General features: G+C 45.4%; 1 protein-coding gene across 1 annotated transcript in view; it reads right to left on the bottom strand.

Annotated features, from left to right (window-relative positions):
- The window catches only part of LOC124789538 (glutamate-gated chloride channel-like), a 131564-nt gene that overhangs the window by 8223 nt on the left and 103735 nt on the right, over window positions 1-19606 (bottom strand). The window contains exon 9 of the mRNA XM_047256937.1: window positions 2491-2924. Within this exon, the coding sequence (XP_047112893.1) occupies window positions 2491-2924 (434 nt within the window). The remainder of the gene's footprint in view (window positions 1-2490; window positions 2925-19606) is intronic.

Genomic DNA, 19606 nt, shown 5'->3' with positions numbered 1-19606 from the left:
CTCGGTGTAGTGCAATAGCTCGGCGTGTCATGCACTGAACAAGCCGCTGAAAGTCCCCTGCGGAACTATTGAGATATGTTGCCTCTGTAGCCGTTCATAAATTGCGAAGGTGTTGCTGCTTCAGGATGTTTTACACGAACTGATGTTTCGATTATGTCATATAAATATATGATGGAATTCATGTCCGGAGATATGGGTGGCCAAATCATTCGCTCGAATTGTCCAGAATGTTCTTCAAAACAATCGCGAACAGCTGTGTTTGTGAACGCGAAGTCAATGAGTGGCTGCAGTTGGTCTCCAAGATGTCGAACATAAGCATTTCTAGTGAACGAACAGTTCACTAGGACCGGAGGGCCCAGTCCACTCCATTTAAACACAGCCAACACTATATGAGTTATTATAGCTTGCATAGTGCCTCGTTGACAACTTGGGTTCGTGGATTCGTGCGGTCTGCGCCACACTCGAACCCTACCATCAGCTCTTACCAACTGAAATCTGGACTCGTCTGACCAGGCCACATCCAACCAATTTGGTCGCGGGGCACTGCAGACTATGACGTGGTGTTAGCAGAGGCACTCGGGTCGGTCGTCTGCTGCCATAGGCTATTAACGCCAAATTTTGTCACACTGTCCTAACGGATGCGTTCATCGTACGTTCCACATTGATTCCTGCACTTATTCTAGGCAGTGTTGCTTGCCTGTTAGCACTGGCACTGAGGTAATGTCAGAAATTTGGTATTCTCGGCACACTTTTCACGCTGTTTATCTCGTAATACTGAATTCCCTAACGATTTCCGAAATGGAATGACCCATGCTTCTAGCTCCAACTACCATTCCACGTTCAGAGTCTGTTCATTCCCATCGTGTTTCTATAATCACGTCGGAAACAATTTCACATGAATTGCCTGAGAACAAATGACAGGTCCGCCAATGCACTGCCTTTTATACCTAGTGTACGCGACACTACCACCATCTGTATACACTCCTGGAAATGGAAAAAAGAACACATTGACACCGGTGTGTCAGACCCACCATACTTGCTCCGGACACTGCGAGAGGGCTGTACAAGCAATGATCACACGCACGGCACAGCGGACACACCAGGAACCGCGGTGTTGGCCGTCGAATGGCGCTAGCTGCGCAGCATTTGTGCACCGCCGCCGTCAGTGTCAGCCAGTTTGCCGTGGCATACGGAGCTCCATCGCAGTCTTTAACACTGGTAGCATGCCGCGACAGCGTGGACGTGAACCGTATGTGCAGTTGACGGACTTTGAGCGAGGGCGTATAGTGGGCATGCGGGAGGCCGGGTGGACGTACCGCCGAATTGCTCAACACGTGGGGCGTGAGGTCTCCACAGTACATCGATGTTGTCGCCAGTGGTCGGCGGAAGGTGCACGTGCCCGTCGACCTGGGACCGGACCGCAGTGACGCACGGATGCACGCCAAGACCGTAGGATCCTACGCAGTGCCGTAGGGGGCCGCACCGCCACTTCCCAGCAAATTAGGGACACTGTTACTCCTGGGGTAACGGCGAGGACCATTCACAACCGTCTCCATGAAGCTGGACTACGGTCCCGCACACCGTTAGGCCGTCTTCCGCTCACGCCCCAACATCGTGCAGCCCGCCTCCAGTGGTGTCGCGACAGGCGTGAATGGAGGGACGAATGGAGACGTGTCGTCTTCAGCGATGAGAGTCGCTTCTGCCTTGGTGCCAATGATGGTCGTATGCGTGTTTGGCGCCGTGCAGGTGAGCGCCACAATCAGGACTGCATACGACCGAGGCACACAGGGCCAACACCCGGCATCATGGTGTGGGGAGCGATCTCCTACACTGGCCGTACACCACTGGTGATCGTCGAGGGGACACTGAATAGTGCACGGTACATCCAAACCGTCATCGAACCCATCGTTCTACCATTCCTAGACCGGCAAGGGAACTTGCTGTTCCAACAGGACAATGCACGTCCGCATGTATCCCGTGCCACCCAACGTGCTCTAGAAGGTGTAAGTCAACTACCCTGGCCAGCAAGATCTCCGGATCTGTCCCCCATTGAGCATGTTTGGGACTGGATGAAGCGTCGTCTCACGCGGTCTGCACGTCCAGCACGAACGCTGGTCCAACTGAGGCGCCAGGTGGAAATGGCATGGCAAGCCGTTCCACAGGACTACATCCAGCATCTCTACGATCGTCTCCATGGGAGAATAGCAGCCTGCATTGCTGCGAAAGGTGGATATACACTGTACTAGTGCCGACATTGTGCATGCTCTGTTGCCTGTGTCTATGTGCCTGTGGTTCTGTCAGTGTGATCATGTGATGTATCTGACCCCAGGAATGTGTCAATAAAGTTTCCCCTTCCTGGGACAATGAATTCACGGTGTTCTTATTTCAATTTCCAGGAGTGTACGTGCATGACAATATCACTTGTCTTCTGCGACCTCAGTGTAATTTTGGAGCGTTTCTATGTCAGAAGCTGTCAGGCAGCGCGCTTACCATAGCGAATGCCGCGCTGCCGTCCTCGACGAGAGCCTCGCTGATCTCCTCCAGCTGTGCGGAGTGCTCCGGGCCGACGAGGCGGTTGTGCCGCTTGGCGGCGCCTCGGCGCGCCTCGCTGCGGGCCAGGTAGTTGACCAGCGCCAGCTGCAGCAGAGCGCCGAACACGAACGAGACGCACATCCCGAGCCACACCTCGACGGCCATGACGTAGTTGACGACGGGCAGCGACGCTCTGACGCCCGAGGTCTGGATGGTGATGGTGAGCACCGTGGTGACCACCAGGCACGTCCGTGCCGTGATGGCTCTCTGATCCAGCCAGAACGATAGCCACGACACTATCACCAGCATGAAAGTGGGAATGTAGATGTGCACCATGTAGTAACGGAACTCGCGTTTAAACACCAGTTCCACTTTAAGGCAGCTGTACTCGCCTGCAACATGGAGACAAACATCAGGTCATCCACATTTCCACCCACGTTCTGTAAATTACTGCAAAGTCTACACTGCCCGCCCAAAAAGGACAGAGACTGATTTTATATATGCCGTATATGCAACGTCAACGCTGAGTGACAGCTTTAACTAAAATCCGCAAACAACTGATTCCACCAGTCAGTGAAGTAATGTGTCAGCAAGCTAGTGTCACAACTTGGAGTGGAGCACCATCTATAAATGAAGATTTCAATTAATTCTGCATAATACACTGAAGCGCCATAGAAACTGGTATAGGAATGCGTATTCAAATACAGAGATATGTAAACAGGCACAATATAGCACTGCGATAGGCAACGCCTCTATAAAACAAGTGCCTGGCGCAGTTGTTATATCGGTTACTGCTGCTACAGTAGCAGGTTATCAACATTTAAGTGAGTCTGAAAGTGATGTTTTAGTCGGCGCACGAGCGATGGGAAACAGCACCTCCGAGTTAGCGATGAACTGGGGACTTTCCCGTGCGACCAATTCACGAGCGTGTCGTGAATATCAGGAATCTGGTAAAATATCAAATGTCCTACATTGCTGGTGCCGGAAAAAGATCCTGCAAGAACGGGACCAACGACGACTGAAGAGAATCGTTCAACGTGACAGAAGTGCAACCCTTGCTGCAGATTTCAGTGCTGGGCCATGAACAAGTGTCAGCGTGCGAACTATTCAACGAAACGTCATCGAAATGGGCTTACGGAGCAGAAGGTCCACTAGTGTATCCTTGATGACTACACGATACAAAGCTTTACGTCTCGCTTGGGACCGTCGGTCACTGGACAGTTGATGAGTGGAAACATATTTGCTGCTCGGACGGGTCTCGTCTCATATTGTATCGAATGGATGGACGTATACGGGTATGAAGACAACCTCATGAATCCATGGACTCTGCATGTCAGCAGAGCTGGTGCAGGCTCTGTGTGTTGTTGGACATGTGCAGTTGGAGTGATATGGGACCCCTGATACGTCTAGATACGACTTTGACAAGTAACACGTACGTAAGCATCTTGTCTGATCAGCTGCAGCCATTCATGTCCATTGTGCTTTCTGACGGACCTGGGCAATTCCAGCAGCACAATGTGACACCCCACATGTCCCATATTGCTACAGAGTGGCTCCAGAACACTCTTCTGATTTTAAACACTTCCGCTGCCCACCAAACTTCCCAGACATGAAAATTATTGAGCATATCTGGGATGCGTTCCAACGTGCTGTTCAGAAGTCTCCAACCCCACGTACTCTTACGGACTTATGGACAGCCTCGCAGGACTTATGGTGTCTGTTCCATCCAGAACTACTTCAGACGTTAATCGAGTCCACATAACGTCGTGTTGCAATGCTTCTGTGTGCTCACGGGGGCCCTATCGATATTAGGCACATGTACTAGTTGCTTTGACTCTTCCGTGTATTTTGAAGATGGAAAAATTATTTGCAATGTAAATCCGGCACACCTTCACTCCCGAACAAAAACGATGCATGGACGCCTTCGGCGACTTGTTCGAAATCCAAAACGTGAGCAATTATGAGTGACGAAACTTGGTGTTGTCAATACTAACGTATAGAAAAACGACAAATTGCAGAAATTGACATGAAGGGTAAACACTTTCGTGATCGAACCAACATTAGAGGCAATGGGTAGTATGAATAAATAATTGGCCAGGTGCGAGTAGGACTTGCGCACAGGGAGTTCCATATAAATTTGGAAATTTGTGGTATGGTATTGTGTGACCAAACTGCTGAGGTCATCGGCCCCTATGCTTACACACTACTTAATCTAACTGGAAATAACTTACGCTAAGGACAGCACACACTTCCACCCCTGAGGATGGACTCGAACTTCCGACGGGGGGAGCCGCGCAAACCGTGGCAAGGCCCCTCGACCGCTCGGCTACCCCGTGCAGCGGGAGTTCCATATCAGCCTAATTATGTATGCATGCGGTTCATGCATTCTGATATCGACGATCTCGACTGTTTTTTTCCTGTTATCGGTCCAAAGGATTCCCAGACTTACGAGAACGTTTTAATTTAAAGATTGAAATCGAATAACAAATGCGAAAAGAAATGTTTTTTTTTTGTGCGATGTAATTATAGATTAAAAATTTTCTGATTTTTCCTTATCTGTACAGTGGAATCTTTCTTCTTGCCGAGTTTCAGTATTTATACGTCAAAAGCAAGTACATTATATGTTTTGACAATTGAGTTTGCGAATATCAAATTACGTGACATAATGGCCATATCTCTAGGCTGCATTGACTTAGAAGATTCACATTTTTCGTCACACAGTAACAGCAGCCCTTAATATGTTACATGGATGTGTGTGATGTACTTAGGTTAGTTAAGTTTAAGTAGTTCTAAGTTCTATGGGACTAATGACCGCAGTAGTTAGGTCCCATAGTGCTCAGAGCCATTTGAACCAAGCCACATACCAGTCTTCTCCCACACCAGTCAGAAAAACTGGGTCTGATGAATAGCACGAAAATGTTTCCGTTTCAGCTTCTTTGAAACATCACCCGCGATTCTTTAATGATTTTCGGGAAGGAAGTTCACTAGCCAAATAGTATTTCTGTTGCTAAACCTGTATAAACTTCTACAGTAACTCTCTTCTGCATTTCTTTGGGCTGTGTGTACAGGGTGTTACAAAAATATACGGCCAAACTTTCAGGAAACATTCCTCACATACAAATAAATAAAAGATGTTATATGGACATGTGTCCGGAAACGCTTAATTTCCGTGTTAGAGCTCATTTTAGTTTCGTCAGTATGTACTGTACTTCCTCGATTCACCGCCAGTTGGCCCAATTGAAGGAAGGTAATGTTGACTTTGGTGCTTGTGTTGACATGCGACTCATTGCCCTACAGTAGTAGCATCAAGCACATCAGTACGTACCATCAACAGGTTAGTGTTCATCACGAACGTGGTTTTGCAGTCAGTGCAATGTTTGCAAATGCGGAGTTGGCAGATGGCCATTTGATGTATGGATTAGCAGGGGCAATAGCCGTGGCGCGGTACGTTTGTATCGAGACAGATTTCCAGAACGAAGGTGTCCCGACAGGAAGACGATCGAAGTAATTGATCGGCGTCTTAGGGAGCACGGAACATTCCAGCCTATGGCTCGCGACTGGGGCAGACCTAGAACGACGAGGACACCTGCAATGGACGAGGCAATTCTTCGTGCAGTTGACGATAACCCTAATGTCAGCGTCAGATAAGTTGCTGCTGTACAAGGTAACGTTGACCACGTCACTGTATGGAGAGTGCTACGGGAGAACCAGTTGTTCCGTACCATGTACAGCGTGTGCAGGCACTATCAGCAGCTGATTGGTCTCCATGGGTACACTTCTGCGAATGGTTCATCCAACAATGTGTCAATCCTCATTTCAGTGCAAATGTTCTCTTTACGGATGAGGCTTCATTCCAACGTGATCAAATTGTAAATTTTCACAATCAACATGTGTGGGCTGACGAGAATCCGCACGCAATTGTGCAATCACGTCATCAACACAGATTTTCTGTGAACGTTTGGGCAGGCATTGTTGGAGATGTCTTGATTGGGCCCCATGTTCTTCCACCTACGCTCTATGGAGCACGTTATCATGATTTCATACGGGATACTCTACCTGTGCTGCTAGAACATGTGCCTTTACAAGTACGACACAACATGTGGTTCATGCACGATGGAGCTTGTAACGGAACTGAAATGATGGTGGGCTGACAGTAATTTGGAGCCCGCGCGTCGAAAACGGGCGCGCTGGTGTGAGACTGCCAGGGAGTGCACCCTGATGCCATCTATTGGCGAAACTGGGAATTAGCGCTGTCTCAGACAATGCGCTAAGCTATCGGAGTCAAATGTATTCTTTTTCTTGGTAATTATAAGCTATTACTGTATGATTTAATGTTATAAGGCGCTAGTAGTAAATTATTATGACTGGTATGAACTCCAGGGTAATAAATATAAATATTCTTAAATACTAAATGATTTCGGTGAAAAGGTGGTAGGGGAACGCCCCCACTCTTGGTGATACGAGCGTAGCTAGAGGTAGCTGGAGACACAGGGACTGAACAATGAGATGGCCTGGGGAGTGTTGTCGTGAGCGGACGTGCGTAACTGTGCTCACGCAAAAGTGATTGTGCAACAGCGAAGAGGCGAATATCGTCGCCGTTTGTGGAGTGGAACGCGACGAATGGTTGTCGAAGCCGTCTCTATGCCACTGGGGCTGAGTGTAAGAGTTCTTGCGCCCAGATTTTATGGCGGACGTGCAGTAGCTTATACGAGTGCTACAGCTCGTAGTTCCAGCCGCCATTAAGGGCATGAGGCGTGAAGAGTTGCGTTAGCCACATGCATCCCACCACCAGCACCGACACGTCTACCCAAGGCAAGACTGCTTGAAATTGTTAAGTCGAACTTTGTATACATGTAAAAGGAGAATACCAGTTTTCTTTTGTGCAAGTGCAGAGGACAGAATATAGTAATGAGTAAAATTACGACGCATGTTTTTCATTGTAAAGTGTAGTAACCTGAAACATAGTGTAGTGAAATCAGACTGAGGCCACCATCGCCTCTTTCATTTACAGTTCTTCTGGTTGTAGGATACTTTAGCGTTTAAGAATGTAGAAAAGAGCAATGGTCACACCAGAATGAGTCGCCTATTTATAGTTACTTAAGATTTTCTGAGTAACCTTTCAAGTAAAGTCACTTAACTAATTCTATAGCAATTGTCCAAAGAGTAATATCCCAAAATCATTAAATAAGTTGAAGGGTAGAAGTTTGTTAACCTAAGTTGTTTAAATTGTCTTGGTGGTAATTACCAAGCCAACTCACAGAAATTGAGAGAGTATTTGCTTTGTAGAATCACCTAGAATGATCAGAAATAGTAATATTCAGAATTAAGTTTAAAATTCAACTCAAGCCGTTTCACTTTGAAACGAGCCAAAAAATTGATTTATTCTTTTGCTCCTTCAGAGCTGGCGACCGTAGTTATAAGTATTTTCAGGAGGATTCAACGGTAAGTCTGCTGCTCTCGTCGTGCTGATAGGATTATCTACTGCTGCTAGCAGTGGTGATTGGATACATAAGCTCACTACCAAGTTAAGTGGGTCAGGTAGGCAGTGTTACCGTGTGAACTGTAGGGCGCTGTAGACCGTGGATCGAACCCGTTCAATCGTCACAGCTCTTTGAGAAATAGTCCGGTTAGGAGTGTACTAATCCAATAGGTAAATACTGGCGAGTAACGGTCAAAAATGTATACGCAAGTGAATTTAGCAAGGTCCATGTAGCACCTAGTTAATGTGGTGTAATGGCGAGGGTAGGAGTGGAGTAAAAGTGAGCTGAGCTTGTGGCAGCTGTGCTGTCTTCAAAGATTAATAACGCCAGAATTCACTACTAACTCTTACCATTAGGGCTGAGCTATTTACGGTTAAAATACGTAGCAGTAAGCGCAAAGGCGTGACAGCTACAAGTCCGTATTGGCTTTATACATACGGAAGTAGGAAGCGGGTCATTCTGTCAGTGGAGGGGTTAAAACAACGGAGTCACTTGAGAACATACCCCATTTACTGATGGAAAGATTCGGAGGTTCGGTCGCAAGCTCCTGCACATTTCAGTCGAAGTGTTCGTACACTTCTCAACAACAGATTCGGTGACCGATGGATTGGTAGAGGCGGACCAATTCCATGGCCTCCACACTCTCCTGACCTCAACCCTCTTGACTTTCATTTATGGGGGCATTTGAAAGCTCTTGTCTACCCCGGTAGCAAATGTAGAGACTCTTCGTGCTCGTATTGTGGACGGCTGTGATACAATACGCCATTCTCCAGGGCTGCATCAGCGCATCAGGGATTCCATGCGACGGAGGGTGGATGCATGTATCCTCGCTACCGGAGGACATTTTGAACATTTCCTGTAACAAAGCGTTTGAAGTCACTCTGGTACGTTCTGTTGCTGTGTGTTTCCATTCCATGATTAATGTGATTTGAAGAGAAGTAATAAAATGAGCTCTAACATGGAAAGTAAGCGTTTCCGGACACATGTCCACATAACATATTTTCTTTCTTTGTGTGTGAGGAATGTTTCCTAAAAGTTCGGCCGTACCGTTTTGTAACACCCTGTATATGATTTTATTTCTTCCGAGCAACATAAATTCGGCCAGTTTCACTAGCAAAAGCTCGATAAAACTGAACCACAGCGGATCTTACTCAGCTCCTAGTATACTACAGTGCTCATTTCAAAAAACGGAGAATGCTTGTACTGATATGATATCGGAGAATGTTTTTCACGATGAGCAACTTCTCTCACTCTTTTACTCAAGCTAACAAGATTCTCAAGTGAGTATATTCTCCGTCTCGCTTTACTCATGCGAACCTGAGCGTGTTCTCCGAAATTCCGAGAACAAAGTACATTCTCCGTTTTATTCATAGGACCCCATGTGACGCGCTAGCTGAATAATTTCCCAAAGGAGGAGTTTCCTGTCAATTTCTCAATTTCACGTAGTTATATGAACATTCTGTCTGGTGTACTCAAGTGGGACGGAGGAACTTACATAGAACACCCAAACCATTAAAACCACCATGCTAACATTTCTCTATTCTTTTACGAATTCAATCTCGAAACTTTTTCGACTCACGGGGTATGGCAGAGCAACTTCCCATCGTGCCACTTATTAAGAGTCCTTCTCGTCCGAAGCGAGGAAGGAATAGCCGATTAAATGCCTCTGCGCCCGCTGTGAGTAGCCTGGTCTTCAAGGTCCAAATGGGACAAGTACGCAGGAGGCTGCGGTACATTCTGTGATACCTCCTGTAATATTAGCAGTTGGAACTTTTATAAGTAGGCTTCGTTTACGTTTGTCTTTAAGCGTCTGCCGCTTGACATTTATTCAGAGTTTTCTTGGCGCTTTCTCGTGATTCAAACATACTTGTGACCACTCGTGTTGCTCTGCTTTGTTTTCGCTTAATATCCTTTGTTAATCCCATTTGGTATGAGTTGCGCAATTTTATCGGTGGATGACACGAGTACTTTGTAAGCAATTTCCTTTTTCCTTGCTCACTGCATTTTCCCAGCCTCTTTCCAATGAACCAAAGTTTGCCACCTCCTTTACCTAGCCGATTATTGTTTCCTTTGTACCTGTAAATTGTTACAGCCAGGAACTTGAATAAGCTGACTCACTGATATTGTTATTCATTGGTATTGTAGTAGAACGATAATACTTTTCTTCGTTTTTCGAAGGACACAATTTCACGTTTCTAAATATGTAACGCAAGTTACTAATCTTTGCCTAAATTTTGAATATCTGAGCACCGTGTTTCGCATAGTAATTGATTACAGACAACGCCATCACCTGAGAAATTTACGAGTTAACTATTAATATTCTCTGTTAGTTCATTAAGGTGGCAAATGAACAACAAGGGTCAAAACGAACTTCCTTGGGCTACGTCTGAAGTCGCTCCTACTTCAACAATGGACCATGGCCAACGAGACTGTTTAAGATCCATGGGAAGAAATGCTTTTTCTAGAGATGAATGTGGCTGATTCGAAGTTAGGAGACCGTCTTCGCTTTTCAGTCGTATTCTCTATGTCTTCATGCTTCGCCTTCCCAATGAATATATTATACACTCCTGGAAATTGAAATAAGAACACCGTGAATTCATTGTCCCAAGAAGGGGAAACTTTATTGACACATTCCTGGGGTCAGATACATCACATGATCACACTGACAGAACCACAGGCACATAGACACAGGCAACAGAGCATGCACAATGTCGGCACTAGTACAGTGTATATCCACCTTTCGCAGCAATGCAGGCTGCTATTCTCCCATGGAGACGATCGTAGAGATGCTGGATGTAGTCCTGTGGAACGGCTTGCCATGCCATTTCCACCTGGCGCCTCAGTTGGACCAGCGTTCGTGCTGGACGTGCAGACCGCGTGAGACGACGCTTCATCCAGTCCCAAACATGCTCAATGGGGGACAGATCCAGAGATCTTGCTGGCCAGGGTAGTTGACTTACACCTTCTAGAGCACGTTGGGCGTTGGGTGGCACGGGATACATGCGGACGTGCATTGTCCTGTTGGAACAGCAAGTTCCCTTACCGGTCTAGGAATGGTAGAACGATGGGTTCGATGACGGTTTGGATGTACCGTGCACTATTCAGTGTCCCCTCGACGATCACCAGTGGTGTACGGCCAGTGTAGGAGATCGCTCCCCACACCATGATGCCGGGTGTTGGCCCTGTGTGCCTCGGTCGTATGCAGTCCTGATTGTGGCGCTCACCTGCACGGCGCCAAACACGCATACGACCATCATTGGCACCAAGGCAGAAGCGACTGTCATCGCTGAAGACGACACGTCTCCATTCGTCCCTCCATTCACGCCTGTCGCGACACCACTGGAGGCGGGCTGCACGATGTTGGGGCGTGAGCGGAAGACGGCCTAACGGTGTGCGGGACCGTAGCCCAGCTTCATGGAGACGGTTGCGAATGGTCCTCGCCGATACCCCAGGAGCAACAGTGTCCCTAATTTGCTGGGAAGTGGCGGTGCGGTCCCCTACGGCACTGCGTAGGATCCTACGGTCTTGGCGTGCATCCATGCGTCGCTGCGGTCCGGTCCCAGGTCGACGGGCACGTGCACCTTCCGCCGACCACTAGCGACAACATCGATGTACTGTGGAGACCTCACGCCCCACGTGTTGAGCAATTCGGCGGTACGTCCACCCGGCCTCCCGCATGCCCACTATACGCCCTCGCTCGAAGTCCGTCAACTGCACATACGGTTCACGTCCACGCTGTCGTGGCATGCTACCAGTGTTAAAGACTGCGATGGAGCTCCGCATGCCACGGCAAACTGGCTGACACTGACGGCGGCGGTGCACAAATGCTGCGCAGCTAGCGCCATTCGACGGCCAACACCGCGGTTCCTGGTGTGTCCGCTGTGCCGTGCGTGTGATCATTGCTTGTACAGCCCTCTCGCAGTGTCCGGAGCATGTATGGTGGGTCTGACACACCGGTGTCAATGTGTTCTTTTTTCCATTTCCAGGAGTGTATTTAGTGCAGCATCCCGAGGTAACCTAAAGGCTTCCAAACAGATGAGGCGTCATCAGAGCAAAAATTTCTATTTGCTCGAATTCCCTAAGCACCTTATAATACCCATATAGCATTACTGCAGATGTACCCACCTGGAAAATGATTCAGTCATTATAAGATACATTTTATCTTCTTGAAAAGCATGGGAAATATGTAGTACTATGTTGGGTACGACGACATATGGTAGTTTGGGGAAACGAGAAAGCAAACCAAGCAAACTTGGCGTCTTCCAAGCAGCGTTGCTGACTCGATGTTCCATTTTTTAATGTCCCAATCTCTTCACGCCATTGTACCTTCCATTATTAACAAGCGAGGACTTCGGCGCACACCGTCATACATGGTGATGTGAAATGGACGATGCACATAGAACCCAAATATTAGGAGCCACAGCTGGCAATCTAAAAGTTCCGAGCAATTATTCAGCGACAACTACTATTTCGTCACTAAGAAGAAGATCAATTATCAATGTTACACTTTTCTCCCCTTTTCTTCTGCCTGACAACAACTGAGACTTTATAACTTATACGGTAGGCTCACGTCGCTTTCAAAATCAGTCTGAATATTTACTGGGAAAATACAGAAACAAACAAAAATAAGATTAAAAGAAATGCATTGTTGTGAGTACAGTTCAACCATGAAATACGTATTACATAGCTTAGAGGGACTGTGGAATGTTCAACAGCTATAGCTCGACGTCTCCTGTATTAATGTGGTATAGGAATCATCAGAAGTTAGATAATTACTAGAAATACAGAAGTATTAACGCCGACGTGAAGAAGATTTTGGAAAAAGGAACTAGGACGTAATGGAAGGCACAGTGCACCCCGCTTAGAAATAGATGCGACACGAATGTATCGAAGAAATTGAAAGTTTCCCTGTAAATAACTGAGCTCAACTACAAAAGCTGTTAATTTTGCATGATTGAAAAAAACTTTGTAGATAAAATTGCGCCACCAGCTATGCCAGATAAATCATAGTTACTATCAGACAATAATACGTGAAGAACCATTTTCAATTCTTTCTACGGAAAAGGAAATACAGAAAACAATTCATTCATTGAACTCCAGTACGACTCCTGCCTTTGACAATATACGCTAGCCAATGTTCAGCTATTTAGCTTAGAAAGCCATCATTTTCTTATTGCAAATAGTGAATAAATTATCGTCCAGGAAACCCAGATAAAGTTGAACCACACATGTTATTATTCCTGTACTGAAGCCCAACAAATCCTTCAACTGTTGAATCTTATTGACCAACAGCACTATCATCCTATATAGTGAAAACGCTGAATATAATGACAAAGAAAAAGCTTTAACACTGATTGGAGTCAAGAAAACATCTGCCAAAGTCTCAAATTAACTTCAGGAGAAAAAAGCAAAAATAGATAATTTATTAACATACTTAAAGGTTGTGAACGAAAAGAAACATTAATTGATGAGTTTTGGATATATGTAAGATATATGACAAAGAGCAAATAAATATTTCTCAGAATTAGGAAAGGCTTAGCAAACAATAGTGTTCATACAAGGGATCTGAAATTTCACAGCAGAAAGAAAACAGCTACTTAGCTCGATAGAGAAAATCATTGGTCTGAGGTTAGCAAATATTCGCCGATCAATCTCGTACAGAAGATGTAGAATACGAATATCTCGGTTAAAAGAAGACACCTCAGTTTATATTTCAGAATCAGACACTATTCTCAAATGAGTTCTTTTCGCAGAGCAACGGCAATCGTAACAGGTCGACTTCCCACTAAATGAATAAAACCCCAACAATGGTTTAACTAATGATGTTTTATTGTTTACGATCGGTTTCGGAATAAAGTAATTCTATCTTCTGGTATATACTGTTGCGATGGAAACAGTATGTTACAATTATGGATATGCAGTAATTCAAAAATGAGTTCTACCCCATGGACCATGGATCTTTCCGTTGGTGGGGTATCTTGCGCGCCTCAGCGATACGGATAGCCGATACGGATAGCGGTGCAACCGCAGCGGGAGAGTATCTGTTGAGAGACCAGACAAATGTGTGCCTCCTGAAGAGGGCAGCAGCCTCTTCAGTAGTTGCAATGGCAACAATCTAGATTGTTGACTGATATGTCATTTTAGCATCAACCAAAGCGACCTCGTTGTGTTGCAACTGCGAACGCCTGACAGCAAGGGAAAAGCTCAGCCGTAATTTTTCCCGATGTCGTGCAGCTCTACTATATGGGTAGTAGTAGGCGAGTTTTGTTAACTGGGCAGCGAAATACCTGATTATGGCTGAAGTAGAGAGGATATTAAATGAAGACTCGCAATGGCAATAGAGGGGTTTCTGAAGATGAGAAAACTGTTAATATCGAATATAAATTTAAGTGTTAGAAAGTCTCTTCTGAAAGTATTGAAAGTATTTGTATAAAGTGTAGCCATGTATGGAAGTGAAACGTGAACGATAACCATTTCAGACAAGAAGAGAATGGAAGCCATTGAAATGTGTTGCTACAGAAGAACACTGACGAGTAAGTGGGTAGATCGCGTAACTAATGAGGTGGTACTAAACAGAACAGGGGAGAAAAGAAACTTGTGGCACAATCTGACTAGAAGAAGGGATCAGTTGATAGGACACATTTTGAGACATGAAGCGATCACCAATTACTATTGAATGGAAGTGTGGAAGGTAAAATTTGTAGAGAGAGATCAAGAGATGAATGTTGTTTTGAAATGATAATTAAACCAAGACCCTACGCTGTCGACAGGCGTTGATACACATTAAGGAGGAGAGTTGAAAATGTGTGCCCCTATCGGAACTCGAACCCGGGATCCCCTGCTTAAATAGCCGACGCTCTATCCATCCGAGGGCACAGAGGATAGTGCGACTGCAGGGACTCATCCATTGCACGCTCCCCGTGAGGCCCACTTTCCCAACTTAATGTCCACACACTACATTCGTAGTGCCCCTGCCCATTACACTCATTAATCGCGGCAGACAATCTGACAGAGACCCATAAGAGTTCGGGCAATACGTGTGCATCCGCACAGAAGAAGGTCAATGGGCGGTTAGCCTTAACTGTATGACGATGGTATGTTGTTTTTGTGATTCGATGCAGCTATCCATGCTACTCTACCCCATGCAAGTCTCTTCATCGCCGAGTAACTACAGCAACCTACATCCTTCTGGATCTGCTTTCTGCATGTATTCATCTCTTGTTCTCCCTCTACGATTTTTACGCTCCACGATTTCCTCCAGTACTAAACTGGTGATTCCTTGATGCCTCAGAATGTGTCATACCAACCGATTCCTTCTTCTATTCAGATTGTGCCACAAATTTCTCTTCTCCCCACCTCTACTCAGTACCTACTCATTGTTTACGTGATCTATCCACCGAATCTTCAGCATTCTTCTGTAGAACTACAATTCAAAAGCTTCTGTTCTCTTCTTGTCTAAATTGTTTGTCGCCACGTTTTACTTCCATACACTCCATACGAATACTTTCTGAAAGGACTTCCTGACACCTAAATCTATACCCGATGTTACAAATTTTTCTTCGTCAGAAACACACTTCTTACCATTGACAGCCTACATTTCACATCCTCCCTACTTTTACTATCGTGCTTCCCAAGTAGTAAAACTCATCTACTATTTCAAGTGTCGCGTTTCCTAATCTAATTCTCTCGGCATTATCTTATTTAATTCGACTTCATTCCATTATCCTCGATTTGCATTTGTTGATGTTCATCTTGTATCCTCCTATCAAGACACTGTCCATTCCGTTAAGCTGCTGTTACAAACCCTTTACTGTATCTGACAGAATTACAATGTCGCCGGAAAACCTCAAAGTTTTTATTTCTTCTCCATGGATTTTAATTTCCACTCCAATTTTTCTTTTGTTTCCTTTACTGCTTGGTCAATATACAGATTCAACAACACCCGGGATAGGCCACAACCCTGTCTCACTCTCTTCTTAACCACTGCTTCCCTTTCATGCTCCTCGGCTTTTATAACTGTCGTCTGGTTTCTGTACAAATTGTAAATAGCCTTTCGCTCCCTGTATTTTACCCCTGCCACCTTTAGAATTTGAAAGAGAGAATTCCAGTCTACAAATGCTATAAACGAAGATTTGCCTTTCCTTAACCTATCTTCTATGAGAAGTCGTAGGGTCAGTATTGCCTCCCGTGTTTCTACATTTCCCCTGAATCCAAACTGATCTTCCTCCAGGTCGGCGTCTGTCAGTTTTTCCATACTTCTGTAAAGGATTCGTGTTATTATTTTGCAACCGTGACTTATCAAACTAATAGTTCAATAATTTTCACGCTTGTCACCACCTGCTTTCTTTGGCATTGGAATCATTATATTCTTCTTGAAGTCTGAGGGTATTTCGCCTGTCTCATACATCTTGCTCACCAGATGGCTGACTCTCCCAAGGCTATCAGCACCTCTAACGAAATGTTGTCTACTGCCGGGGCCTTGTTTCGACGCAAGTCTTTCCGTGCTTTGCCAAATTCTTCACGCAGTATCATATCTCCCTTCTCATCTTCATGTACTTCCTCTTCCAGTTCCATAATATTGCCCTCAAGTACATCTCCTTGTGTAGATCCTCTATACACTCCTTCCACCTTTCTGCTTTCCCTTCTTTGCACAGGACTGATATTCCATCTGAGCTCTTGTTATTCATACAGATGGTTCTCTCTTCTCCAAAGATCTCTTTAATTTTTCTGCAGGCAGGCTCTATCTTACCCTTACTGACATATGCTTCTACATCCTTACATTTCTTCTCTAGCCATTCCTGCAAATCCATTTTGCACTTCCTGTCGATCTCATTTTTTAGACGTTTATATTCCCTTTCGTCTGCTTCATTTAGTGCGTTTTTATATTTTCTCCTTTTCTACTTGTTACCCAAGGATTTCTACTAGCCCTACTTGAACCTCTGCTGCCTCCACTACTTCATTTGTTAAAGCTACCCATTTTTCCTCTACTGTGTTCCTTTCGCCTATTCCTGTAAATCGTTTCCTAAAGCTCCGTCTGAAACTCTATACAACACCTGGTTCTTTCAGTTTATCCAGGTCCCATCTCCTAAAATTCCCACCTTTTTCCATTACTTCAGTTTTAATCTGCATAACCAATAAATTGTAGTCAGAGTCCACATCTTCCCCTGGAAATATCTTACAATTTAGAACCTGGTTTCGAAATCTATGTCTTACGATTATAATTCAATGTGAAACCTTCCGGCGTCTCCAGGTCTCTTCCACGTACACCACCTTCTTTCATGATTCTTAAACCAAATGTTAGCTGTGATTAAATTATGCTCTGTGCAAAATTCTACCAGGCAAGTTCCTCTTTCATTCGTTTCCCCAGTCTGTATTCACCTACTAATTTTCCTTCTCTTTCTTTTCCTACTGTCGAATTCCAGTCCCCCATGATTATTAAATTTTCGTCTCCCTTAACTATCTAAATAATTTCTTTAACTCATCATACATTTCCTCAATCTGCTCCTCATTTGTGGAGCTAGTTCGAATATGAATTGGACTTCTGTGGTGGGTGTGAGCTTCATGTCTATCTTGGCTATAATAATACGATCACTACGCTGTTCATAGAAGCTTATCCGTCTTCCTATTTTTTTATTCATTATTAAACCTACTATTGCATTACTCCTATTTGATATTGTAACTCTGTATTCAACTGACAAGAAGTCCTTTTCCTCTATCATCGAATTTCACTAATTCCCACTGTATCTACCTTCAACCTATCCATTTCCCTTTTAAAATTTTCCAACGTACCTGCCCGATTAAGGGATCTGACATTCCACACTCCGATCCATAGAACGCCAGTTTTGTTTCTCCTGACAACGACGTCCTCCTGAGTGATGAATACAATGAGCATATTCAGAAGGATGTGGGTTGCAGTAATTATTCGAAGACGAAGAAGCTTGCACAAGATAGAGTAGCATGGATAGCTGCATCAAACTAGTCTTCGGACTGAAGACCATATAAACAACAACAAACTGATGACCGGCCATTACTCACATAAAGCGAAAAAGTAATTAAGTTATCTTCAACCCCACACTGTCTGTTGAATAATGTTCCGTAGCCCAGTTTGTAAACAGCAAACCTAAGGAGTTATCAAAATAAGAAAATCCGTTACAAAACCATTATCCAATTACACTGAAGAGCCAAAGAAACTGGTGCACCTCCGTAATATCGTGTAGGGAACCCGCGTGCACGCAGTAGTGCCGCAACACGACGTAACATCGACTCGACTAATGTCTGATGTAGTGCTGGATGAAACTGACACCATGAATCTTGCAAGGCTGTCCATAAATCCTTAACAGTACTAGGGGGTGGAGTTCTCTTTTGAACAGCACGTTGCAAGGCATCCTAGATACGCTCAATAACATTCAAGTCTGGCTTGTTCGGTGGCCAGTAGAAGTGTTTAAACTCAAAAGAGTGTTCCTGGAGCTACTCTGTAGCAATTCTGGATGTGTGGGGGGTCGCATTGTCCTGTTTGAATTGTCCAAGTCCTTCGGAAAGGAAAATGGACATGAATGGATGCAAGTGATCAGACAGGATGCTTACATACTTGTCACCTGTCAGAGTCGTATCTAGACGTATCATGGATCCAATATCACTCCAACTGCACACGCCCCACATCATTACAGAACCTCCACCAGCTTGAACCGTCCCCTGCTGACATGCAGGGTCCATGGATTCATGAGGTTGTCTCTATAACCGTACAAGTCCATCCGCTCGTCACAATTTGAAACGAGACTTGTCCGACCAGGCCACATGTTGGAAATGAAATGGAAATGAGCGTTTGGCGTCATTGGCCGGGAGGCCCCTCGCGGGGCAGGTCCGGCCGCCATATCGCAGGTCTTATTACATTCGGCGCCACATTGGGCGACCTGCACGCCGGATGGGGATGAAATGATGATGAACACAACACAACACCCAGTCCCTGAGCGGAGAAAATCTCCGACCCAGCCGGGAATCGAACCCGGGCCCAGAGGACGGCAATCCGTCACGCTGACCACTCAGCTACTGGGGCGGACGGGCCACATGTTTCCGGACATCAACAGTCCAATGTCGGTGTTGACGGGTCCAGGCGAGGCGTAAAGCTTTGTGTTGCGCAGTCATCAAGGGTACACGAGTAGGCCTTCTGCTCCGAAATCCCCTATCAATGATGTTTCGTTGAATTGTTCTCACGCTGACAGTTGTTGAGGGTTCCCAGCATTGAAATCTGCTGCAATTTGCGGAAGCGTTGCACTTCTGTCACGCTGAACGATTCTGTTCAGTCGTCGATGGTCCCGTTCTTGCAGGATCTCTTTCTGGCTTCAGTGATGTCGAAGATACGATGTTTTACAGGATTCCTGATATTCACGGTACACTCGTGAAATGGTCGTACGGGAAAATCTCCACTTCATCGCTACCTCGGAGATATTGTCTCCCATCACTCATGCGCTGACTGTAACACCATGTTCAAACTCACTTAAATCTTGATATCCTGCCATTGTAGCAGCAGTAACAGATCTGACAACTGCGCCAGACACTTGTTGTCTTATAAATGTGTTGCAGACCGCAGCGTAGTA

Source organism: Schistocerca piceifrons, chromosome 1, assembly GCF_021461385.2.
Source record: "Schistocerca piceifrons isolate TAMUIC-IGC-003096 chromosome 1, iqSchPice1.1, whole genome shotgun sequence".
Classification (NCBI taxonomy): domain Eukaryota; kingdom Metazoa; phylum Arthropoda; class Insecta; order Orthoptera; family Acrididae; genus Schistocerca; species Schistocerca piceifrons.
This window is presented reverse-complemented; position numbering and strand designations above follow the sequence as displayed.